Here is a 26,683-nt window from a genome sequence, read left to right as displayed (position 1 = left end):
TCATGTCCCCCCCCGGTGCCCTACAAAACCCCCCTGGTCTGCCCTCCGAAGACGCGGGTACTTACCTGCTGGCAGACTGGAACCGGGGCACCCCTTCTCTCCATTGAAGCCTATGTGTTTTGGGCACCTCTTTGACCTTTGCACCTGACCTGCCCTGAGCTGCTGGTGTGATAACTTTGGGGTTGCTCTGAACCCCCAACGGTGGGCTACTTTGGACCCCAATCTCAAACCTGTAGGTAATTTACTTACCTGCTAAAACTAACATTACTTTACCTCCCCCAGGAACTGTGAAAATTGCACTAAGTGTTCACTTTTAAAACCGCTAAATGTGTTTTATGTAAAAAGTATAAATGCTATTGTAATTGTTCAAAGTTCCTAAAGTACTTACCCGCAATACCTTTCAAATGAGATATTACATGTAGAATTTGAACCTGTGGTTCTTAAAGTAAACTAAGAAAAGATATTTTTCTATAACAAAACCTATTGGCTGGATTTGTCTCTGAGTGTGTGTTCCTCATTTATTGCCTGTGTGTATGTACAACAAATGCTTAACACTACTCCTTTGATAAGCCTACTGCTCGACCACACTACCACAAAATAGAGCATTAGTATTATCTCTTTTTGCCACTATCTTACCTCTAAGGGGAACCCTTAGACTCTGTGCATGCTATTCCTTACTTTGAAATAGCACATACAGAGCCAACCTCCTACATTGGTGGATCAGCGGTGGGGTACAAGACTTTGCATTTGCTGGACTACTCAGCCAATACCTGATCACACGACAAATTCCAAAAATTGTCATTAGAAATTGATTTTTTGCAATTTGAAATTTTTCTAAATTCTTTAAAGTCCTGCTAGGGCCTTGTGGTAGTCCCTGTTAGCATTTCTTTTAGAGTTTAAAAGTTTGGTAAAAGTTTGAATTAGATTCTAGAACTAGTTTTAGTTTCTTAAAAAGTATTCCAACTTTTAGAAGCATAATGTCTAACACAGATGTGAATGTGGTGGAACTCGACACCACACCTTACCTCCATCTTCAGATGAGAGAGCTAAGGTCACTCTGTAATTTAAAGAAAATAGCAATGGGCTCCAGACCTTCCAAACTACAGCTCCAGGAGCTGTTGGCAGAGTTTGAAAGAGCCAACCCCTCTGAGGATGGCAACCCAGAGGATGAGTATAGTGACTTGGAGGTTGATTTCCCCCCCCCACCAGTCCTATCTAGGGAGAAAAGGGCCTCTCAAGCCCTGACTCCACAAATAATAGTCAGAGATGCTGGTTCCCTCACAGGAGGGACCAACCTCTCTGAAATCACTGAGGATAACTCCAGTGAAGAGGACATCCAGTTAGCCAGGATGGCCAAAATATTGGCTTTGGAAAGACAGATCCTAGCCATAGAAAGGGAAAGACAAGAGATGGGCCTAGGACCCATCAATGGTGGCAGCAACATAAATAGGGTCAGAGATTCTCCTGACATGTTGAAAATTGTAACTAAATATGAAGATGGTGATGACATCACCAAATGGTTCACAGCTTTTGAGAGGGCTTCTGTAACTAGAAAAGTGAAGAAATCTCACTGGGGTGCTCTCCTTTGGGAAATGTTCACAGGAAAGTGTAGGGATAGACTCCTCACACTCTCTGGAAAAGATGCAGAATCTTATGACCTCATGAAGGGTACCCTGATTGAGGGCTTTGGATTCTCCACTGAGGAGTATAGGATTAGATTCAGGGGGGCTCAAAAATCCTCGAGCCAGACCTGGGTTGACTTTGTAGACTACTCAGTAAAAACACTAGATGGTTGGATTCAAGGCAGTGGTGTAAGTGATTATGATGGGCTGTACAATTTATTTGTGAAAGAACACCTGTTAAGTAATTGTTTCAATGATAAACTGCATCAACATCTGGTGGACCTAGGACCAATTTCTCCCCAAGAATTGGGAATGAAGGCGGACCATTGGGTCAAGACTAGGGTGTCCAAAACTTCCACAGGGGGTGACCAAAAAAAAGGGGGGTCACAAAACCTCCCCAGGGGAAAGGTGGTGAGACAACCAAAAACAAAAATAGTAAAGCGTCTTCTACAGGCCCCCAAAAACCTGCACAGGAGGGTGGGCCCAGAGCCTCTTCACAAAACAATTCTGGGTACAAGGGTAAAAACTTTGATCCCAAAAAGGCCTGGTGTCGTAGCTGTAGTCGGCCTGGACACCAAACTGGAGACAAGGCCTGTCCCAAGAAAAATACCACTTCAAACTCCACTCCAGCTAACACTGGAATGGCTAGTCTCCAAGTGGGATCAACAGTGTGCCCAGAGCAAATCAGGTGTCACGCTGAAGCTACATTAGTCTCTGAGGGTGGGGTGGATTTAGCCACACTGGCTGCCTGGCCCCCTAACATGCAAAAATACTGGCAGCAGCTCTTAATTAATGGGACAAGTGTAGTGGGCCTGAGGGATACATGTGCCAGTGTCACTATGGTGACAGAGAAACTGGTTTCCCCTGGCCAATACCTGACTGGACAAACCTATCCAGTCACCAATGCTGACAATCAGACTAAAGTACATCCCATGGCTATGGTAACTTTAGAGTGGGGAGGGGTCAATGGCCTGAAACAGGTGGTGGTCTCCTCAAATATCCCAGTAGACTGTTTGCTTGGAAATGACCTGGAGTCCTCAGCATGGGCTGAGTTAGAACTGAAAACCCATGCAGCCATGCTGGGTATCCCTGAACTGGTGTGTGTCAAGACAAGGGCACAGTGCAAGGCACAGGGTGAAAAAGTAGAGCTGGAGTCTGGAAGAAAGGCCCAGCCTACCAAGAGAAAAGGAAAGTCAGCTGGGAAACCAGCTGCAACACAACAAGAAAAAGAGAACCTCTCTTCTCAGGAAGAAGTTCTGCCCTCTGAGGGAACTGAGCCTATGGAGCTGGAACCTTATCAGGTTGAGCTCTTGGGCCCAGGGGGACCCTCAAGGGAACAGTTGTGTAAGGGGCAAGAAACCTGTCCCTCTCTTGAAGGCCTTAGGCAGCAAGCTGCTGAAGAGTCCAAAGGCAAGAAAAATGGAACACATAGGGTCTATTGGGAAGATGGACTCCTGTACACTGAGGCAAGAGATCCCAAACCTGGTGCCACTAGGAGAGTGGTAGTGCCTCAGGGTTTCAGAGAGTTTATCCTGACCTTAGCCCATGATATTCCCCTTGCTGGGCATTTGGGACAAACCAAGACGTGGGAGAGGTTAGTCAACCACTTCTACTGGCCCAACATGTCCCAGAAGGTTAAGGAGTTTTGCATCTCCTGTCCCACCTGTCAAGCCCAGTGGTAAGACAGGTGGGCATCCAAAGGCCCCCCTCATTCCACTTCCAGTGGTGGGGGTCCCCTTTGAAAGAGTGGGTGTGGACATAGTTGGTCCACTAGAACCTCCCACAGCCTCAGGAAATATGTACATCCTAGTAGTAGTGGATCATGCTACTAGGTATCCTGAAGCTATTCCCCTTAGGTCGACTACTGCCCCTGCAGTAGCCAAGGCCCTCATTGGTATCTTTACCAGAGTGGGTTTCCCTAAGGAGGTGGTGTCTGACAGAGGTACCAACTTCATGTCAGCATACCTAAAGCACATGTGGAATGAGTGTGGAGTGACTTATAAATTCACTACACCATATCATCCACAAACTAATGGCCTTGTTGAGAGATTCAACAAGACATTAAAGGGCATGATCATGGGGCTCCCAGAAAAACTCAAAAGGAGATGGGATGTCCTCTTGCCATGTCTGCTTTTCGCTTACAGAGAGGTGCCTCAGAAGGGAGTAGGGTTCTCACCCTTTGAACTTCTGTTTGGCCACCCTGTAAGGGGACCACTTGCTCTTGTTAAAGAAGGCTGGGAGAGACCTCTTCATGAGCCTAAACAAGACATAGTGGACTATGTACTTGGCCTTCGCTCAAGAATGGCAGAGTACATGGAAAAGGCAAGTAAACACCTTGAGGCCAGCCAACAGCTCCAGAAGTTTTGGTATGACCAAAAGGCTGCAATGGTTGAATTCCAACCAGGGCAGAAAGTTTGGGTTTTGGAGCCTGTTGCTCCCAGGGCACTTCAGGACAGATGGAGTGGCCCTTACCCAATCCTGGATAAGAAGAGTCAGGTCACCTACCTGGTGGACCTAGGCACAAGCAGGAGCCCCAAGAGGGTGATCCATGTAAACCGCCTAAAACTCTTCCATGATAGGGCTGATGTAAATCTGTTGATGGTGTAGGAAGTTGGCTCTGTATGTGCTATTTCAAAGTAAGGAATAGCATGCACAGAGTCCAAGGGTTCCCCTTAGAGGTAAGATAGTGGCAAAAAGAGATAATACTAATGCTCTATTTTGTGGTAGTGTGGTCGAGCAGTAGGCTTATCCAAGGAGTAGTGTTAAGCATTTGTTGTACATACACATAGACAATAAATGAGGTACACACACTCAGAGACAAATCCAGCCAATAGGTTTTTGTATAGAAAAATATCTTTTCTTAGTTTATTTTAAGAACCACAGGTTCAAATTCTACATGTAATATCTCATTCGAAAGATATTGCAGGTAAGTACTTTAGGAACTTCAAATCATCAAAATTGCATGTATACTTTTCAAGTTATTCACAAATAGCTGTTTTAAAAGTGGACACTTAGTGCAATTTTCACAGTTCCTAGGGGAGGTAAGTATTTGTTAGGTTAACCAGGTAAGTAAGACACTTACAGGGCTTAGTTCTTGGTCCAAGGTAGCCCACCGTTGGGGGTTCAGAGCAACCCCAAAGTCACCACACCAGCAGCTCAGGGCCGGTCAGGTGCAGAGTTCAAAGTGGTGCCCAAAAACACATAGGCTAGAATGGAGAGAAGGGGGTGCCCCGGTTCCGGTCTGCTTGCAGGTAAGTACCCGCGTCTTCGGAGGGCAGACCAGGGGGGTTTTGTAGGGCACCGGGGGGGACACAAGTCCACACAGAAATTTCACCCTCAGCAGCGCGGGGGCGGCCGGGTGCAGTGTAGAAACAGGCGTCGGGTTCGCAACGTTAGTCTATGAGAGATCTCGGGATCTCTTCAGCGCTGCAGGCAGGCAAGGGGGGGATTCCTCGGGGAAACCTCCACTTGGGCAAGGGAGAGGGACTCCTGGGGGTCACTTCTCCAGTGAAAGTCCGGTCCTTCAGGTCCTGGGGGCTGCGGGTGCAGGGTCTCTCCCAGGCGTCGGGACTTTGGATTCAAAGAGTCGCGGTCAGGGGAAGCCTCGGGATTCTCTCTGCAGGCGGCGCTGTGGGGGCTCAGGGGGGACAGGTTTTGGTACTCACAGTATCAGAGTAGTCGTGGTCCCTCCTGAGGTGTTGGATCTCCACCAGCCGAGTCGGGGTCGCCGGGTGCAGTGTTGCAAGTCTCACGCTTCTTGCGGGGAGCTTGCAGGGTTCTTTAAAGCTGCTGGAAACAAAGTTGCAGCTTTTCTTGGAGCAGGTCCGCTGTCCTCGGGAGTTTCTTGTCTTTTCGAAGCAGGGGCAGTCCTCAGAGGATGTCGAGGTCGCTGGTCCCTTTGGAAGGCGTCGCTGGAGCAGGATCTTTGGAAGGCAGGAGACAGGCCGGTGAGTTTCTGGAGCCAAGGCAGTTGTCGTCTTCTGGTCTTCCGCTGCAGGGGTTTTCAGCTGGGCAGTCCTTCTTCTTGTAGTTGCAGGAATCTAATTTTCTAGGGTTCAGGGTAGCCCTTAAATACTAAATTTAAGGGCGTGTTTAGGTCTGGGGGGTTAGTAGCCAATGGCTACTAGCCCTGAGGGTGGGTACACCCTCTTTGTGCCTCCTCCCAAGGGGAGGGGGGTCACAATCCTAACCCTATTGGGGGAATCCTCCATCTGCAAGATGGAGGATTTCTAAAAGTTAGTCACTTCAGCTCAGGACACCTTAGGGGCTGTCCTGACTGGCCAGTGACTCCTCCTTGTTTTTCTCATTATTTTCTCCGGCCTTGCCGCCAAAAGTGGGGCCTGGCCGGAGGGGGCGGGCAACTCCACTAGCTGGAGTGTCCTGCTGGGTTGGCACAAAGGAGGTGAGCCTTTGAGGCTCACCGCCAGGTGTGACAATTCCTGCCTGGGGGAGGTGTTAGCATCTCCACCCAGTGCAGGCTTTGTTACTGGCCTCAGAGTGACAAAGGCACTCTCCCCATGGGGCCAGCAACATGTCTCGGTTTGTGGCAGGCTGCTAAAACTAGTCAGCCTACACAGATAGTCGGTTAAGTTTCAGGGGGCACCTCTAAGGTGCCCTCTGGGGTGTATTTTATAATAAAATGTACACTGGCATCAGTGTGCATTTATTGTGCTGAGAAGTTTGATACCAAACTTCCCAGTTTTCAGTGTAGCCATTATGGTGCTGTGGAGTTCGTGTTTGACAGACTCCCAGACCATATACTCTTATGGCTACCCTGCACTTACAATGTCTAAGGTTTTGTTTAGACACTGTAGGGGTACCATGCTCATGCACTGGTACCCTCACCTATGGTATAGTGCACCCTGCCTTAGGGCTGTAAGGCCTGCTAGAGGGGTGGCTTACCTATACTGCATAGGCAGTGAGAGGCTGGCATGGCACCCTGAGGGGAGTGCCATGTCGACTTACTCGTTTTGTCCTCACTAGCACACACAAGCTGGCAAGCAGTGTGTCTGTGCTGAGTGAGAGGTCTCCAGGGTGGCATAAGACATGCTGCAGCCCTTAGAGACCTTCCTTGGCATCAGGGCCCTTGGTACTAGAAGTACCAGTTACAAGGGACTTATCTGGATGCCAGGGTCTGCCAATTGTGGATACAAAAGTACAGGTTAGGGAAAGAACACTGGTGCTGGGGCCTGGTTAGCAGGCCTCAGCACACTTTCAATTGTAAACATAGCATCAGCAAAGGCAAAAAGTCAGGGGGCAACCATGCCAATGAGGCATTTCCTTACAGATGGTAACAGATGAGGACCAGGAAGCTGAGAGTGAGCCTCTCCCTGATCTCCTCTCATCAGACCCTAAAAATGGCTCAGTGGATGGAGTGATCTATTCAGACACCCTCTCTGACCAACAGCAATCTGATTGTAGGAAGGTCCTGCAACAGTTTGCTGAGCTCTTCTCCCTAACCTCTGGTCAGACTCACCTGTGTACCCATGATGTGGACACAGGTGACAGCATGCCTGTCAAAAACAAAATTTTCAGACAGTCTGATCAAGTTAAGGAAAGCATCAAGGTGGAAGTCCACAAGATGCTAGAGTTGGGAGTAATTGAGCACTCTAACAGCCCCTGGGCTAGCCCGGTGGTCTTAGTCCCCAAACCTCACACCAAAGATGGGAAGAGAGAGATGAGGTTTTGTGTGGACTACAGAGGTCTTAATTCTGTCACCAAGACAGATGCCCATCCCATACCTAGAGCTGACGAGCTGATTGACAAATTAGGTGCTGCCAAATTCTTAAGTACCTTTGACTTAACTGCAGGGTACTGGCAAATAAAAATGGCACCTGGAGCAAAAGAGAAAACAGCATTCTCCACACCTGATGGGCATTATCAGTTCACTGTTATGCCCTTTGGTTTAAAGAATGCCCCTGCCACCTTCCAAAGGTTGGTGAATCAAGTCCTTGCTGGGTTGGAATCCTTTAGTGCAGCTTATCTTGATGATATTGCTGTCTTTAGTTCCACCTGGCAGGATCACCTGGTCCACCTGAAGAAGGTTTTGAAGGCTCTGCAATCTGCAGGCCTCTCTATCAAGGCATCCAAATGCCAGATAGGGCAGGGAACTGTGGTTTACTTGGGACACCTTGTAGGTGGAGGCCAAGTTCACCCACTCCAACCCAAGATCCAGACTATTCTGGACTGGGTAGCTCCAAAAACCCAGACTCAAGTCAGGGCATTCCTTGGCTTGACTGGGTACTATAGGAGGTTTGTGAAGGGATATGAATCCATTGTGACAGCCCTCACAGAACTCACCTCCAAGAAAATGCCCAAGAAAGTAAACTGGACTGTAGAATGCCAACAGGCCTTTGACACCCTGAAACAAGCTATGTGCACAGCACCAGTTCTAAAAGCTCCAGATTACTCCAAGCAATTCATTGTGCAAACAGATGCCTCTGAACATGGCATAGGGGCAGTTTTGTCCCAAACAAATGATGATGGCCTTGACCAGCCTGTTGCTTGCATTAGCAGGAGGTTACACCCCAGGGAGCAGCGTTGGAGTGCCATTGAGAGGGAGGCCTTTGCTGTGGTTTGGTCCCTGAAAAAGCTGAGACCATACCTCTTTGGTACTCACTTTGTAGTTCAAATTGACCACAGACCTCTCAGATGGCTGATGCAAATGAAAGGTGAAAATCCAAAACTGTTGAGGTGGTCCATCTCCCTACAGGGAATGGACTTTATAGTGGAACACAGACCTGGGACTGCCCATGCCAATGCAGATGGCCTTTCCAGGTTCTTCCACTTAGAAAATGAAGACTCTCTTGGGTTAGGTTAGTCTCATCCTCTTTCGTTTGGGCGGGGGGGGGTTGTGTAAGGAAATGCCTCCTTGGCATGGTTACCCCCTGACTTTTTGCCTTTGCTGATGCTATGTTTTGAATTGAAAGTGTGCTGAGGCCTGCTAACCAGGCCCCAGCACCAGTGTTCTTTCCCTAACCTGTACTTTTGTATCCACAATTGGCACACCCTGGCATCCAGGTAAGTCCCTTGTAACTGGTACCTCTGGTACCAAGGGCCCTGATGCCAGGGAAGGTCTCTAAGGGCTGCAGCATGTCTTATGCCACCCTGGAGACTCCTCACTCAGCACAGACACACTGCTTGCCAGCTTGCGTGTGCTAGTGAGAACAAAATGAGTAAGTCGACATGGCACTCCCCTCAGGGTGCCATGCCAGCCTCTCACTTCCTATGCAGTATAGGTAAGACACCCCTCTAGCAGGCCTTACAGCCCTAAGGCAGGGTGCACTATACCATAGGTGAGGGCACCAGTGCATGAGCACTGTGCCCCTACAGTGTCTAAGCCAGACCTTAGACATTGTAAGTGCAGGGTAGCCATAAGAGTATATGGTCTGGGAGTCTGTCAAACACGAACTCCACAGCACCATAATGGCTACACTGAAAACTGGGAAGTTTGGTATCAAACTTTTCAGCACAATAAATGCACACTGATGCCAGTGTACATTTTATTGTGAAACACACAACATAGGGCACCTTAGAGGTGCCCCCTGAAACTGTATCCAACTATCTGTGTAGGCTGACTGGCTCCAGCAGCCTGCCACACTAGAGACATGTTGCTGGCCCCATGGGGAGAGTGCCTTTGTCACTCTGAGGCCAGTAACAAAGCCTGCACTGGGTGGAGATGCTAACACCTCCCCCAGGCAGGAGCTGTAACACCTGGCGGTGAGCCTCAAAGGCTCACCCCTTTGTTCCAGCACCGCAGGACACTCCAGCTAGTGGAGTTGCCCGCCCCCTCCGGCCACGGCCCCCACTTTTGGCGGCAAGGCCGGAGAAAATAATGAGAGAAACAAGGAGGAGTCACTGGCCAGTCAGGACAGCCCCTAAGGTGTCCTGAGCTGAAGTGACTCTAACTTTTAGAAATCCTCCATCTTGCAGATGGAGGATTCCCCCAATAGGATTAGGGATGTGACCCCCTCCCCTTGGGAGGAGGCACAAAGAGGGTGTACCCACCCTCCGGGCTAGTAGCCATTGGCTACTAACCCCCCAGACCTAAACACGCCCTTAAATTTAGTATTTAAGGGCTTCCCTGAACCTAAGAATTTAGATTCCTGAAACTACAAGAAGAAGAGGACTGCTGAGCTGAAAAAACCCCTGCAGAGGAAGAACAGAAGACACCAACTGCTTTGGCCCCAGTCCTACCGGCCTGTGTCCTGCCTTCCAAAGAAACCTGCTCCAGCGACGCTTTCCAAGGGACCAGCGACCTCTGAATCCTCTGAGGACTGCCCTGCTTCAAGAAAGACAAGAAACTCCCGAGGACAGCGGCACTGCTCCAAAAGAACTGCAACTTTGTTTCAAGGAGCAGATTTAAAGACCCCTGCAACTCCACGCAAGAAGCGTGAGACTTGCAACACTGCACCCGGCGACCCCGACTCGACTGGTGGAGAACCAACACCTCAGGGAGGACCCTCCGGCGACTCCGAGACTGTGAGTAACCAAAGTTGTCCCCCCTGAGCCCCCACAGCGACGCCTGCAGAGGGAATCCCGAGGCTCCCCTTGACCGCGACTGTCTGAACTCCATTTCCCGACGGCTGGAAAAGACCCTGCACCCGCAGCCCCCAGCACCTGAAGGAGTGGAACTTCTGTGCAGGAGTGACCCCCAGGAGGCCCTCTCCCTTGCCCAGATGGTGGCTACCCCGAGGAGCCCCCCCTTGCCTGCCTGCATCGCTGAAGAGACCCCTTGGTCTCCCATAGGAAACTATTGGAAACCCGACGCGTGTTTACACACTGCACCCGGCCGCCCCCGCGCTGCTGAGGGTGTACTTTTTGTGCTGACTCGTGTCCCCCCCGGTGCCCTACAAAACGCGGGTACTTACCTGCTGGCAGACTGGAACCGGGGCACCCCCTTCTCTACATTGAAGCCTATGTGTTTTGGGCACCTCTTTGACCTTTGCACCTGACCGGCCCTGAGCTGCTGGTGTGATAACTTTGGGGTTGCTCTGAACCCCCAACGGTGGGCTACTTTGGACCCCAATCTCAAACCTGTAGGTAATTTACTTACCTGCTAAAACTAACATTACTTTACCTCCCCCAGGAACTGTGAAAATTGCACTAAGTGTCCACTTTTAAAACAGCTAAATGTGTTTTATGTAAAAAGTATAAATGCTATTGTAATTGTTCAAAGTTCCTAAAGTACTTACCTGCAATACCTTTCAAATGAGATATTACATGTAGAATTTGAACCTGTGGTTCTTAAAATAAACTAAGAAAATATATTTTTCTATAACAAAACCTATTGGCCTGGAATTGTCTCTGAGTGTGTGTTCCTCATTTATTGCCTGTGTGTATGTACAACAAATGCTTAACACCACTCCTTTGATAAGCCTACTGCTCGGCCACACTACCACAAAATAGAGCATTAGTATTATCTCTTTTTGCCACTATCTTACCTCTAAGGGGAACCCTTGGACTCTGTGCATGCTATTCCTTACTTTGAAATAGCACATACAGAGCCAACCTCCTACAGAAAGCTTTCACCACAGCTTACTAACTTGTCCCATTTGAACCTTTATACTGCAAAGGACTTGCAGACATTTCACTGCGGGGCGAACACCTAGAACACCAACTTACTTTTTGAAACCAATGTTTGCCTGTGGAGTTTGCTGTTTTTTTTTTTTTTTAAATGTGCACGCCCTTTGCTCCCACTCCCCACCCTGTGCTCCAACTGCCCGCCCTCTTTGTCCCCACTGCCCGCCCTCTTGGTCCCCACTCCCCACCACCTTTACCCCCTCACCCCCTTCCCACCTTGCAGACAGACTTGTTGCTCCCACAACTTCAGTACTGTTTAATTAAACACTGCAAGGTAGAGAGCAAAATGCTACTCAGTAAGAATGACTCGGCACAAAGTCCACATACCACTGCTAACATTAGCAAGGTGCATTGCCTGCACAGCTAGCATCATACACTGTTACTACCATACACCATGGTTATTTCGTACTTTGGGGCCTGCAGTGTAGGCCGTGGACACCATTGGTGGCATATGCTGTATAAAGTATACCGCCAGACAGAAGTATTGCATGCCACTTAGAGACTTGCATTCTCTTGACAGTAAATACATTTAATGTGGAAATGTTGTGAGTGAAACATAATTCTAAAGCTGGCCAAACTCTTCCAGTAAGCAGTGGATTGCAATATACTGCAGGCTGCTGCCATGATCCTCTCCTAATGCCCTCAAACATGATGGAACTGTCACCACTTGGTGGTGTTTCATGTATCTGATCAAGTAACTAAGAAGTGCGCCATTATTTATAGATCAAGTCAGGCCTTGAAATTAATGTGCTCTCCACCGCTAACATTGAATACTTAAACAAAGCTGCAAGTAAAGTTCTTTGTAATTGACATATTTGATATCTTCTGTTTCACTATCAGAAATTCTGTTTATATTCTATGTGCTGAGAAGGAATTTGTCCTTGAACAATGCAGTGCTCAGTGTTGAAATTTCTGCATAATTTTTGTAGTACATCCGTTTAGTTTGCCAATATTCATCTTAAATTGCTAATGTTTTAATTGTAATGTTAGCTAGTCTCTCACGATATACTTTGTTTGGAAGATTGGTTAAAAACCCAAACTTGCAGTAGGTGTCAAACATGACATAGGACAAATAGCGCTGCTATTGTCTGTCAGAATTATATATTAAAGACTCACAGACACGGGGCAGAGATTTTTCAGGTTTCATCATTACCGTTAAAAGGTTTCCATGACCGAGGAATAGTCTCACGCTAGTCATCTGTAAAAGGCCTGTTAACAATCAGTCACATGACAGAATTGCCTCATCTCATAGTAGTTGTTAGGATGGTTAAAATTCATCCACGTGCCAAACCAGTGACTGAAAGGTAGTTCTGAGCAAAGCCAGTCACTCGTTAGTATTACCTCTGAAAGGCCAGCTTGACTGGGTGAACTGTATGTCAGTCTTGCACAGGCACAAGAGTGGTGCAAAATATTTATATCCTAAGCACCCTTGCACAATCGTATGCAATAATGTTTTAACAAATAAAAGAACCCCAGTTGGGTCTGGACTTACTAAGTTTGAGCAAAGTGCTCTCCATTCTCCTTGTTTTATATTTATGTAAATGTAATGTAATACTAGCTGCATTTAGTTTGTTATATAAAGTGATCTATTTTATTTTATATTATGGGCTGTTTTAAAATCTTAAGGGACTCTCAAATGTGACAGTCTTAGTTGTACTTCCAGAGTAGTAAAAAAAAAAAATCCAGTAAGAATAGTTCTATTTTTGTAGTGCAGTGTGCTGCTATTTAGTTTCACAAATCAACAGGATAGACTGTCTAAGCTGTATGTAAACACTGCTTTTATAAATGTCTTGAGCTGTGGACAGAGGAACTTTAAAAAGGTTTTCTTTTCCTTTTGTTACAGCATGTATTCTACGGATGAGAACCTGGTGTTGTCCCCGCTGCTCGGGAATGTCTGCTTTGCCAGCTCCCAGTACAGCATCTGCTTCACACTGGGCTCATTTGCCAAGATTTATTCTGACACCTACGGTAAAGATCCGTTTCCTGCCTCCATCCCTCGCATCATCTGTCACAAAGAACTGCTGAAGTTACAATGCAGTGTCTGCTTTTCTTCTTGAAAGGATCGCAGGTCTCCAGCTAGGCCTTGGCTTTAGCTATTGAAAGACATGCAGTGTCTGGTGCACATTTTAAATTATTATGCTTTGTCCTCCGCAGCACCATGCACTGTTTTGCAGATTATTTTATTAATGTGATTTGTTAGGAGTTAAAACATTACCTGTCATTAAAGGTGAACATGTGAAGGTTTGATGTATTTCTAGCATAGGTACACTGAGTGCAACCTATTTGCAGTCTGTCTTCACTCTACCTGAACAAAAGTCAATGGAATTGAGGCCCTGGATTCCCTAGTCTTAAATCTATGCTGCTTTCCTTCTTAGCCTGTCCGCATTCTGTATTCCCTTGCTGTCTATATCCCTATGTCTATTTCACTCTGTGTCCTGTCAGTCACTGTCATTTTCCATTCTCTCACTGTTCCTGTCTAGTTGCTCTCTTACTTGGTCTGCACACACTTTCCTGCTGCTTCTTCAGTGTACGCTTTCTGTTTTTAGGTCTTTATTTTTTCCAACAGTCTTGAGCAATCTGGAGTTTCTCATTTCTCAGACTCCCTTATGCATTAAAGAATCAGTAGTCTTTGGTCCCTCTTGTCTACTTTGCTTTATATACTTGTCTAATTTTTGTTAATATTACTTTCTCATGTATACAGGTGACATCAACTACCAAGAATTTGCAAAGCGACTTTGGGGCGACATCTACTTCAATCCCAAAACGTAAGTAGTGGTATAGAGAGGACTATTCTTGAATAAAAACATTTCAAGCTGGAGCCTTTGTGTTCGAGATTGATTTTTGTAAATCACACTGTTGCTCAGGATTGTTAATCTCAAATGGATGTGACGTTTAGAAAGTAGTTCTGGATTTGCAGTGCAACCTGATTTAGGTTGTAGATTTACTAGTTTTGAAGGACTAGTTGCACAGAATGGTTCTCATAGGTTCAAGATGTAGTGCAGCATTGGTTCACTCATGGATGTCAATGTGTATTTATGGATTGGCTATTTTATTTTAGGGATGGCATCATTATGCCGATTACAAAGATTTGTTGCAAATTAAAAATGTAGTTACCTTTTAAAATATATGATTGAGGAGAGGGTTAAGGAGGGGAAGGAGTGTAGCCCCCCAGGACATGGAGTGAGACTCATATCTCTCGCTCTCCAGGCTCCAGCGGGCCATCAGACATCATCTATGGCAGCAGGACTGTGTGATTGAGGTTGGCAGTCGAAGAGACATTGCTGCCTACCCCCTCCAGCTACGAGAGAGTCCTGCTGGCCCTTTACTAACGATCCCGGCAGCAACAACTGAACAGTTTCCTTGCAGCCTCGCTACTGCCATTTTGATCTGGCCATGCGTGACTGTCGCCACGGCGTTGCCGGCAGCAGGGAGTTGTGCCCCACCGCATCAGGCAGAAATTGCCCCCTTCCTTGCCTGAAACTCAACTAGACGCTGTCCTGCTGGGGTGGAGATCCCTTCCTCCTTCCTGATGCTAGCCACAATCGGACACTGGTCCGGCACAGCCCAGGCCTTCAGCGGGTGATGGAGCTCTGCAGAGGGGACCTTGACATACACAGTACGCTTACCGTGGGGACATATAATCACTCACTCTGGAGGGCGGGCCCATTGGACTGCTGGCTGACTCCTTGAGGCTTTGGGTCAGCCTGCTGCTCCTGCCCCCACTTTGAACATCGATCCTGAGGCTCCTTATTTACTACTTGATACCCTTCAAGATCCTAAGCTTGAGCTTCCTTTACTGCACACCTCCTTTATATCGTAGGGCCCACTATTATGCCATGCTCAAAGTCCTCCAAAGACATCCCGGTGACCAAACCAGTCGAAACCACCTCACCCTTTGAGGCTGACAACACAACACTTGTTCTAATCACCAGCAGTACTTGTCTCTCTTCTGCAGGCGATGCGCTCGGAGTTTGGCTCCCTAAAGACAGACTTCAAAACTTGCCTCTGCGACATACAAAGAGATAAATCCGAAATAGGTGGAAGAAGTAGATGTCCTGGAGCGCACCACAGAAGCCCTCTCCAGAATACCAAGAAATGCACTGGTGGCAAGTTGCAACTCTTGAAATTGAACTGCTGGCCAAACAAGAAGATTTAATATATGCATTAGGGGGATCCCAAGAGAAGAGGAGGGAGGCGATGATATGACATTCACGGCTGACATGCTGCACACTATTAGAGGGAGCATGGTTATTCCACCGAAGTTAGACAGGGTGACACCTGCACCAAGATGCCCTAATGCAGTGCCGGACACTTCCCACTTAGAGCAACAAAAGCAAAACGTTTTTTTTTTTTTCCCCAGCATTCCGTCCATCTGTTCATTTTGCATTTGTCACCCTAAGTGGGAAGAGTATGCCCAGACCTGGGTCTTGGGCTTGTTGTGCCACCATATTCAAGCTAGCCTTGCTGATGAGGGGTGATACCCCTAAACAGTCCAAGGACGATGTTTCTGGTCCAGGGTGGACCTAGCCTGGCAGTTCAGGCTGTACTGTTCCCTTGGGGAGCAGGGTCAAGACTGTTTTGCATATGGCTGAGTCCAAAATGAAATGGCATGGCGTGCAAAAAAAGGATAGATTAAACCCAGATCTGTGACTGGGGGTGAATGTTTTTGCTCAGCATTCCGTCCATCATCTGCTCTCTAGTCACTTACCATAGGCACACAGTCAATAAATGACACATGACTCAAGCAGGAGATCCACACCAACTTACAAAAAATAACAAGTATCTAGGTACCAGAATCCGTATGATCAGGTAAGTATGTTTTGTAATAGAAATTATTACAGATTTCTGAAGCTGGAATGTTATTCCATGAAGGAAGAACTAATACGGCAAACAGGTACTCAGCAGTAAGTTCCAGGACCAGTCTTCCAGTCTTAAGGTGAGAATGGGGTAGGGTCCTAGGCCACACCAGCAGGTCACCTTGGGCGACACTAGTGTGGCCGGATGCAGAGTTGTAGTTCAGCATTGGGTTCCCCAATGGGGATTGGTCCGGTCAGAAAGATGCTGTAGGTGATGACTGGAGGACCAGTCAGGGTTAACCACCGGGTGGGATAAGTTCTTGTGATACCCAGGGACATAGGGATACCAGTTGTTCTCTTCTCCTTAGTCCGGGGTGTCCTGTTGCAGAGGGTTCTTGGACCATCAGGTTTCCGTCTTGGTGGAAGGTGTAGGAAGTTGGCTCTGTATGCACTATTTCAAAGTAAGGAATAGTATGCACAGAGTCCAAGGGTTCCCCTTAGAGGTAAGATAGTGGCAAAAAGAGATAATACTAATGCTCTATTTTGTGGTAGTGTGGTCGAGCAGTAGGCTTATCCAAGGAGTAGTGTTAAGCATTTGTTGTACATACACATAGACAATAAATGAGGTACACACACTCAGAGACAAATCCAGCCAATAGGTTTTTGTATAGAAAAATATCTTTTCTTAGTTTATTTTAAGAACCACAGGTTCAAATTCTACATGTAATATCTCATTCGAAAGGTATTGCAGGTAAGTACTTTAGGAACTTCAAATCATAAAAATTGTTTGTATACTTTACAAGTTATTGACAAATAGCTGTTTTAAAAGTGGACACTTAGTGCAATTTTCACAGTTCCTGGGGGAGGTAAGTTTTTGTTAGTTTTACCAGGTAAGTAAGACACTTACAGGGTTCAGTTCTTGGTCCAAGGTAGCCCACCGTTGGGGGTTCAGAGCAACCCCAAAGTCACCACACCAGCAGCTCAGGGCCGGTCAGGTGCAGAGTTCAAAGTGGTGCCCAAAACGCATAGGCTAGAATGGAGAGAAGGGGGTGCCCCGGTTCCGGTCTGCTTGCAGGTAAGTACCCGCGTCTTCGGAGGGCAGACCAGGGGGGTTTTGTAGGGCACCGGGGGGGACACAAGTCCACACAGAAATTTCACCCTCAGCGGCGCGGGGGCGGCCGGGTGCAGTGTAGAAACAAGCGTCGGGTTCGCAATGTTAGTCTATGAGAGATCTCGGGATCTCTTCAGCGCTGCAGGCAGGCAAGGGGGGGATTCCTCGGGGAAACCTCCACTTGGGCAAGGGAGAGGGACTCCTGGGGGTCACTTCTCCAGTGAAAGTCCGGTCCTTCAGGTCCTGGGGGCTGCGGGTGCAGGGTCTCTCCCAGGCGTCGGGACTTTAGGTTCAAAGAGTCGCGGTCAGGGGAAGCCTCGGGATTCCCTCTGCAGGCGGCGCTGTGGGGGCTCAGGGGGGACAGGTTTTGGTACTCACAGTATCAGAGTAGTCCTGGGGTCCCTCCTGAGGTGTTGGATCTCCACCAGCCGAGTCGGGGTCGCCGGGTGCAGTGTTGCAAGTCTCACGCTTCTTGCGGGGAGCTTGCAGGGTTCTTTAAAGCTGCTGGAAACAAAGTTGCAGCTTTTCTTGGAGCAGGTCCGCTGTCCTCAGGAGTTTCTTGTCTTTTCGAAGCAGGGGCAGTCCTCAGAGGATGTCGAGGTCGCTGGTCCCTTTGGAAGGCGTCGCTGGAGCAGGATCTTTGGAAGGCAGGAGACAGGCCGGTGAGTTTCTGGAGCCAAGGCAGTTGTCGTCTTCTGGTCTTCCTCTGCAGGGGTTTTTCAGCTAGGCAGTCCTTCTTCTTGTAGTTGCAGGAATCTAATTTTCTAGGGTTCAGGGTAGCCCTTAAATACTAAATTTAAGGGCGTGTTTAGGTCTGGGGGGTTAGTAGCCAATGGCTACTAGCCCTGAGGGTGGGTACACCCTCTTTGTGCCTCCTCCCAAGGGGAGGGGGTCACAATCCTAACCCTATTGGGGGAATCCTCCATCTGCAAGATGGAGGATTTCTAAAAGTTAGAGTCACTTCAGCTCAGGACACCTTAGGGGCTGTCCTGACTGGCCAGTGACTCCTCCTTGTTTTTCTCATTATTTTCTCCGGCCTTGCCGCCAAAAGTGGGGCCTGGCCGGAGGGGGCGGGCAACTCCACTAGCTGGAGTGTCCTGCTGGGTTGGCACAAAGGAGGTGAGCCTTTGAGGCTCACCGCCAGGTGTGACAATTCCTGCCTGGGGGAGGTGTTAGCATCTCCACCCAGTGCAGGCTTTGTTACTGGCCTCAGAGTGACAAAGGCACTCTCCCCATGGGGCCAGCAACATGTCTCGGTTTGTGGCAGGCTGCTAAAACTAGTCAGCCTACACAGATAGTCGGTTAAGTTTCAGGGGGCACCTCTAAGGTGCCCTCTGGGGTGTATTTTATAATAAAATGTACACTGGCATCAGTGTGCATTTATTGTGCTGAGAAGTTTGATACCAAACTTCCCAGTTTTCAGTGTAGCCATTATGGTGCTGTGGAGTTCGTGTTTGACAGACTCCCAGACCATATACTCTTATGGCTACCCTGCACTTACAATGTCTAGGGTTTTGTTTAGACACTGTAGGGGTACCATGCTCATGCACTGGTACCCTCACCTATGGTATAGTGCACCCTGCCTTAGGGCTGTAAGGCCTGCTAGAGGGGTGGCTTACCTATACTGCATAGGCAGTGAGAGGCTGGCATGGCACCCTGAGGGGAGTGCCATGTCGACTTACTCGTTTTGTCCTCACTAGCACACACAAGCTGGCAAGCAGTGTGTCTGTGCTGAGTGAGAGGTCTCCAGGGTGGCATAAGACATGCTGCAGCCCTTAGAGACCTTCCTTGGCATCAGGGCCCTTGGTACTAGAAGTACCAGTTACAAGGGACTTATCTGGATGCCAGGGTCTGCCAATTGTGGATACAAAAGTACAGGTTAGGGAAAGAACGCTGGTGCTGGGGCCTGGTTAGCAGGCCTCAGCACACTTTCAATTGTAAACATAGCATCAGCAAAGGCAAAAAGTCAGGGGGCAACCATGCCAAGGAGGCATTTCCTTACAGAAGGGGACTGCAGAAACAGTGCAGGGGTGGACTGGGGACCCAATCTGATTGAACCACCAAATTGGCTCAGGTCTCATGAGCCTCCGAGACATAGGGACACCAGTGGTCCGCTTCTCTTCGGTCTTGGGTGTGCAGAGGTGCAGTGGACCATCGGGTTGCAGTCACAGGAGTTGGTCGCAGTTGGAGGGAGAGGGGCTGTGCAGCCATCGGTGCGAAGGTCACAGTGGGAAACCCCAATGGACTTTGTCTATGGAGAGGCTGGGGACCACTTTCACACTGTTGAACCACGTCATCTCAGACTAGGGGGCACAGGTGCAGTAGTGCTGTCTGGTGTCAGGTTTTGGCTGTCCGGAGTCCTGTTCAGGATTTTTTGGGTGCATGCAGGGAACAGGCTGCTACGCCACAGGAGTTCCTTGTGCTGAGGTGAAGACTGGCAGTCTTCCCGGGCTTTTGGAAGTTTCAGCAGCTGGAAGACTTTTTTCATAGGGGCGTTGTAGGAAGTTGGCTCTGTATGTGCTATTTCAAAGTAAGGAATAGCATGCACAGAGTCCAAGGGTTCCCCTTAGAGGTAAAATAGTGGTAAAAATAGATAATACTAATGCTCTATTTTGTGGTAGTGTGGTCGAGCAGTAGGCTTATCCAAGGAGTAGTGTTAAGCATTTGTTGTACATACACATAGACAATAAATGAGGTACACACACTCAGAGACAAATCCAGCCAATAGGTTTTTATATAGAAAAATATCTTTTCTTAGTTTATTTTAAGAACCACAGGTTCAAATTCTACATGTAATATCTCATTCGAAAGGTATTGCAGGTAAGTACTTTAGGAACTTCAAATCATCAAAATTGCATGTATACTTTTCAAGTTATTCACAAATAGCTGTTTAAAAAGTGGACACTTAGTGCAATTTTCACAGTTCCTAGGGGAGGTAAGTATTTGTTAGGTGAACCAGGTAAGTAAGACACTTACAGGGCTTAGTTCTTGGTCCAAGGTAGCCCACCGTTGGGGGTTCAGAGCAACCCCAAAGTCACCACACCAGCAGCTCAGGGCCGGTCAGGTGCAGAGTTCAAAGTGGTGCCCAAAACACATAGGCTAGAATGGAGAGAAGGGGGTGCCCCGGTTCCGGTCTGCTTGCAGGTAAGTACCCGCGTCTTCGGAGGGCAGACCAGGGGGGTTTTGTAGGGCACCGGGGGGGACACAAGTCCACACAGAAATTTCACCCTCAGCAGCGCGGGGGCGGCCGGGTGCAGTGTAGAAACAAGCGTCGGGTTTGTAATGGAAGTCAATGGGAGATCTAGGGATCTCTTCAGCGCTGCAGGCAGGCAAGGGGGGGGTTCCTCGGGGAAACCTCCACTTGGTCAAGGGAGAGGGACTCCTGGGGGTCACTCCTCCAGTGAAAGTCCGGTCCTTCAGGTCCTGGGGGCTGCGGGTGCAGGGTCTCTCCCAGGTGTCGGGACTTAGGATTCAAAGAGTCGCGGTCAGGGGAAGCCTCGGGATTCCCTCTGCAGGCGGCGCTGTGGGGGCTCAGGGGGGACAGGTTTTTGTACTCACAGTCTTAGAGTAGTCCTGGGGTCCCTCCTGAGGTGTTGGATCGTCACCAGCCGAGTCGGGGTCGCCGGGTGCAGTGTTGCAAGTCTCACGCTTCTTGCGGGGAGCTTGCAGGGTTCTTTAAAGCTGCTGGAAACAAAGTTGCAGCTTTTCTTGGAGCAGGTCCGCTGTCCTCGGGAGTTTCTTGTCTTTTCGAAGCAGGGGCAGTCCTCAGAGGATGTCGAGGTCGCTGGTCCCTTTGGAAGGCGTCGCTGGAGCAGGATCTTTGGAAGGCAGGAGACAGGCCGGTGAGTTTCTGGAGCCAAGGCAGTTGTCGTCTTCTGGTCTTCCGCTGCAGGGGTTTTCAGCTAGGCAGTCCTTCTTCTTGTAGTTGCAGGAATCTAATTTTCTAGGGTTCAGGGTAGCCCTTAAATACTAAATTTAAGGGCGTGTTTAGGTCTGGGGGGTTAGTAGCCAATGGCTACTAGCCCTGAGGGTGGGTACACCCTCTTTGTGCCTCCTCCCAAGGGGAGGGGGTCACAATCCTAACCCTATTGGGGGAATCCTCCATCTGCAAGATGGAGGATTTCTAAAAGTTAGAGTCACTTCAGCTCAGGACACCTTAGGGGCTGTCCTGACTGGCCAGTGACTCCTCCTTGTTGCTTTCTTTGTTCCCTCCAGCCTTGCCGCCAAAAGTGGGGGCCGTGGCCGGAGGGGGCGGGCAACTCCACTAAGCTGGAGTGCCCTGCTGGGTTGTGACAAAGGGGTGAGCCTTTGAGGCTCACCGCCAGGTGTCACAGTTCCTGCCTGGGGGAGGTGTTAGCATCTCCACCCAGTGCAGGCTTTGTTACTGGCCTCAGAGTGACAAAGGCACTCTCCCCATGGGGCCAGCAACATGTCTCTGGTGTGGCAGGCTGCTGGAACTAGTCAGCCTACACAGACAGTCGGTTAAGTTTCAGGGGGCACCTCTAAGGTGCCCTCTGTGGTGTATTTTACAATAAAATGTACACTGGCATCAGTGTGCATTTATTGTGCTGAGAAGTTTGATACCAAACTTCCCAGTTTTCAGTGTAGCCATTATGGTGCTGTGGAGTTCGTGTAAAACAGACTCCCAGACCATATACTCTTATGGCTACCCTGTACTTACAATGTCTAAGGTTTTGCTTAGACACTGTAGGGGCACAGTGCTCATGCACTGGTACCCTCACCTATGGTATAGTGCACCCTGCCTTAGGGCTGTAAGGCCTGCTAGAGGGGTGTCTTACCTATACTGCATAGGCAGTGAGAGGCTGGCATGGCACCCTGAGGGGAGTGCCATGTCGACTTACTCATTTTGTTCTCACCAGCACACACAGGCTTGTAAGCAGTGTGTCTGTGCTGAGTGAGGGGTCTCTAGGGTGGCATAATACATGCTACAGCCCTTAGAGACCTTCCTTGGCATCAGGGCCCTTGGTACTAGAAGTACCAGTTACAAGTGACTTATCTGAATGCCAGGGTGTGCCAATTGTGGCTACAATGGTACTTTTTAGGTGAAGGAACACTGGTGCTGGGGCCTGGTTAGCAGGGTCCCAGCACTCTTCTTAGTCAAGTCAGCATCAGTATCAGGCAAAAAGTGGGGGGTAACTGCAACAGGGAGCCATTTCTTTACAGGCGTATTTCTCGCACTTGTCGAAGTCAGCAGGCAGGCTGGCAGGGTTGGCACCGAGTCAGTCACCGGTCTTCAGTTCTTGCCTTTTGCATCTCTGGAGTGACCTTCTTCAGGTCAGCAGCAATCTCTCTTTCTGGTGCCTGGGACTGTTCTAAATACTGAATTTAGGGGTGCTTAGGGGAGTGTAGCCAATTGGCTACTTACCCCTGGGGTCACTACACTCCCTGTATGACCACTTCCTGTGGGAAGTGGACATAACTCGGTCCTAGAGTTCCTCGTTCTGCCATCACCAAGATGGCACATTTCTAAATGTTGTGTCCACATCAGGCAGTTCACCTTAGGGGTGGAACTGACCTGAGAGGTGGGCACACCTCTCTGACTAATAATTTTCCTACCTGTCCAGGTACCAAATAGGCCCTGGGGCAGCAGAGGGGTCAGCATCTCCCTTCTTAGGCAAGACAGATCTGCATTCCAATGGTGGCGGGCTTCTCTGAAGCTCCCTGCTTAGGAATGTAGTTTTGCAGGTCATCTTGTTGGGTCTGGTGTTTTAACACCCCTGCCATAGCAGGCTTTTTTCCTGACCGCCGAGAGCAGGGGCTTTCACTCTTGAGGGTCAGAAATCTGACTATTGGCGGCAGTCTTGTTGAAACTATCCAGCTTGCATAGGGGAAGATGGTATATTTTTCAGGAGACACATCTAATGTGCTCTCTGTGTGCATGTATTAATAAACCCATCACTGGAATCAATGTGGGTTTAATAATACAAGATGTCTGATACCAAATATAGCCCTATTTGCAGTGAAGCTATCATGTAGCTGTGGAACTCGTATTGACCAGTGTCCAGCACATGTACTTAATTACTTCCCTGTTCACTAACTGTGTTTGAGAATCGACAAAGACGTAGCAGGACCATATCTGGTCTTGCAAAAATACCCTTGCATGTTATATAATGCACACTGACTTACGGCTGCAAGGCCTGCTGTATGGGTGACCTACATACGTTGCATGCAAAGTTAAGGTTCATGGCACACAGGCTGTGTGCCATGTTGTGTGTCCATTTTAGCTGCACCAAGACACGCAGCCTCAAGTGGCAGTCTGCATGTGCCTAGTGAGGAGTCCCTAGGGGAGGCATAGCACATGCTGCAGCCCTTGGGGGCCCCCTCTTTGGTACCCACGCCCTAGGTACCAGGAGTACCATCTACTAGGGACTTACAGGGGTGCCAAAGGTATTGCCAATCGGGGAAACAATTGCAGAGTCTTAGTGAAAGAGGTCTGGCACTGGGGACCTGGGTAGCAGGAACCCAGTGTATTCTCAGTCAAAACTGCATCATCTACCAGGCAAAAAGTGGGGGTGATGATGTCAAAAAGTTGCACTTTCCCGCACTCTGCCTCACTATCCCTGCTCATGACTTGCCCGTTGTAGGAAGCTGGCTCTGTATATACTATATCAAAGTGAGATAGTGTGCACAGAGTCCAGGAGTTCCCTAGAGGCTAAAGTAGATAATACTAATGCTCTCTTTGTGGTAGTGTGGTCGAGCAGTTAGGCTTATCAGAGGGTAGTGCAAAGCATTTTTTGTACACACACAGAAAATAGAAGCACACACTTAATGACTTAACTCCAGACCAATGGTTTTTAAATTGTAAAAGTATATTTTCTTAATTTATTCTTAGAACCACAAGATTCAAGTTGCAGGTTAGTACCTTAAAGGTTTCGTATTTCACACAGGTATCAACAGTACTTTGTTTGCAATAGGTAAGTAATACAGTTTTTGAAATATTGGCAAAAATCTGTTTTAAAAATGGACACCGTGCAGTTTTCAGAAACAGTTCCTGGGGGGAAGAAACGTTAGGTCGTTTAACAGTTAAGTACAACACTTACAGTTTGTCTCCGGGTTTTAGGAAGTCCACTGTTTGGGGTTCAAGGTAACCCCAAACACCCACCACCAGCAACACGGGCCGGCCGGGTGCAGAGGTCAAAGTTGAGCAAATTTAACGTGGGCTAATATGGAGACAGGGGGTACTCTGAATCAGGTCTGCCTGCAGGTAAGTACCCGTGGCTCGGAGAGCAGACCAGGGGGAATGAAAAGAGCACTGGGGGAGCCTGGAGGCTGCAGGTGCAGTATGTTCTTAGGCGTTGGTTATCTTCGTTCGGAGCTTCGTGGTCAGGGGGGTCCTCGGGATTCCCTCTGCAGGCGTCATTGTGGAGGGGTGGATAGGACCACCCAGGGTGAGCATTTGCTCGCAATTGCCTGGGGACCCTCTCTTGCTAGGTGGACCACATGGACACGGGCCGTGGGCGTCTGGTGCACAGGGGTCAAGACTCACGCATCTGGAGTGAGGTGGGAGTCCTTGGTTGTAGATTTCGTTAGACAGTGCCACTGTCCTCAGCAGTTCTTGGTCCTTTTGGGTGCAAGGCATTCCTCTGGAGTTGGCAGGGGTAGCTGGATGCATCGCTGGTCTTTTTGCAGGTTCTTTGAAGCAGGAGACAGGCCGGCAGGGCTGGGGCCAAAGCAGTTGTCGTCTTCCTTCTTCTCTGCTGGGGGTTTCAGCTTAGCAGTCCTTTTTGCAAGGTCACCAGGAATCTGGTCAGCTGGGTTCAGGGAGGCCTTTAAATCCTAGATTTAGGGGTCAGTGGGCAGTAGCCAATGGCTGCTGTCCCTGCGGTTGGCTATACCCTCCTTGTGTCCACTCCCTCTTGAACGGGAGGAGACCGAAGATAGCTAATGTGCTCCCGGTGCTGCTGCGTGATTGAGGAGGATTGGCTTGCCCCACTTTCCTTGAATATTATTGGGCTGCCCTTCTGTGCTACATTTCGGAGTGGGTGATTCACACCAGTGAGAAGCACTGGTTCCATATAGGCTGCGGTGGCCTAGCCTGTACCTGTAGACCCCTGTGGGATCTGTCCAGGCTCCCCGAAATGGCGTGGCCACGTAGCAGCACCTATTTATCCATCCCTACCGAAACAGTGCTTGTCTTAAATGTCAAGTTAGCACTTAAACAGGGCCTCAACACTTGTCCCAACACTCCCATAGCACGCAATCCTAATTTTCCCGTCGTGCTTTCATCCCAGTCCTTTGCTGCCTAGCAAGAAGGCAAGTGCAGGACACTGTGTGACCTTTTTACCAGACCTTTGAACAATGTAAATTAGAATACTGGCTCCCGAATACTGCACATATCCAATATTCCCAGCTAAGGCATTGAGCTCTACATCTGAGGGTATACCCAGGGATCATCCAGCCTTGCCCTCCCTTCGAAAACCTAGTAAGGTCATATGCTGAATCCATATGCCTTTTTTCCAATACATACTGCACACTACAACACTCTACCCCACAGCGGCCTCAAACATATCAGACCTCCTGGCATACCACTGCGGCCCCAGATATCTCACTCAAACAATGGTAGACCTTGTGGCGAGACATACCTAAGACTTATTGTAGTCTCTCTCTCTCAGGGAAACCGCATATAAGCTTATGTTTCAAAGGTAATATACCCTAGTACCTCCTGCCACCTTCTACTCCTCTACTTCGCCGCAATGTTGGAGCTGTGGCCTGGTGCTCGGCGACTTTTGCCACATATCGTGGTCTTGCAACCTCATCACTGTTTTCTGGTAAGTGATATTGGGTCACATAAAAGCTGTCCTCGTTTATCGACTCCTGTCCCCCCCCCTTCCTCCCCCCCCCCCCCCCCTCCCTCACCCCAAACTTACGTCACGGTGAATCTGGGCATGCGCCTCCTGAGTTAAGTGTCATGACCCACGCAACTGAAAGCTTGCCAGCTATATGCTCCATGAGCGGCCATAATTTGAAAGAATCTGACACCCCAATCTATTACCCATTGGTTCACTCATGTATGGCACATTATGGCAATAGAGCAACAATCTCAGTCTCCAGGAGACAGAGGCTCAATTTCAAGCTGTATGGTGTCCACTCCTCCATTACTTTACATGCCTCGAGTTCACCTCTTTCAACTCGCCCGACTAAGGGCACTGGAACTCTTTGACTGGGCCCCACATGCACGTCCACCATTTACACCTTCCTCTGACACGTCTAGCAACTCACTCTTTATTACACCCTTCATGGTTCTGACCCATATCTGCATACATGAGGGACAGCCCCTTACAAACGACATATGGCTTGGCATATTTTGTTCTATTTATGTTCTCTTTTTAGTTGTCTGTTTTGGCCAAGCACTACTCTGGGCACATGTATGCCAAATCCCAGTCTGCTAATCCGTGGCTTGGCCTGAGATTGAGTCTTGTGCATTTATTATAGGTTCACTGTATTTCAGGCTGTATTGCTGACATGGCAATTATGACGAACCATGCTTGGCTTGTTATTTGCGTTAAAACATTTCAATAAAAATATTATTGAGCAGAAAAATCACATCTCCG

At 48.6% G+C, this 26,683-nt stretch overlaps 1 protein-coding gene across 2 annotated transcripts in view; it reads left to right on the top strand.

Annotated features, from left to right (window-relative positions):
* The window catches only part of EFTUD2 (elongation factor Tu GTP binding domain containing 2), a 346,977-nt gene that overhangs the window by 77,123 nt on the left and 243,171 nt on the right, over positions 1 to 26,683 (top strand). For both annotated transcript variants that reach the window (XM_069237938.1, XM_069237936.1), the window contains exons 11-12: positions 13,048 to 13,172; positions 13,906 to 13,969. In XM_069237938.1, the coding sequence (XP_069094039.1) occupies positions 13,048 to 13,172; positions 13,906 to 13,969 (189 nt within the window). The remainder of the gene's footprint in view (positions 1 to 13,047; positions 13,173 to 13,905; positions 13,970 to 26,683) is intronic.

This window comes from Pleurodeles waltl, chromosome 6, assembly GCF_031143425.1.
Source record: "Pleurodeles waltl isolate 20211129_DDA chromosome 6, aPleWal1.hap1.20221129, whole genome shotgun sequence".
Taxonomy (NCBI): domain Eukaryota; kingdom Metazoa; phylum Chordata; class Amphibia; order Caudata; family Salamandridae; genus Pleurodeles; species Pleurodeles waltl.
Note: the sequence above shows the minus strand (reverse complement) of the source record. Positions and strands in the feature narration are given on the sequence as shown.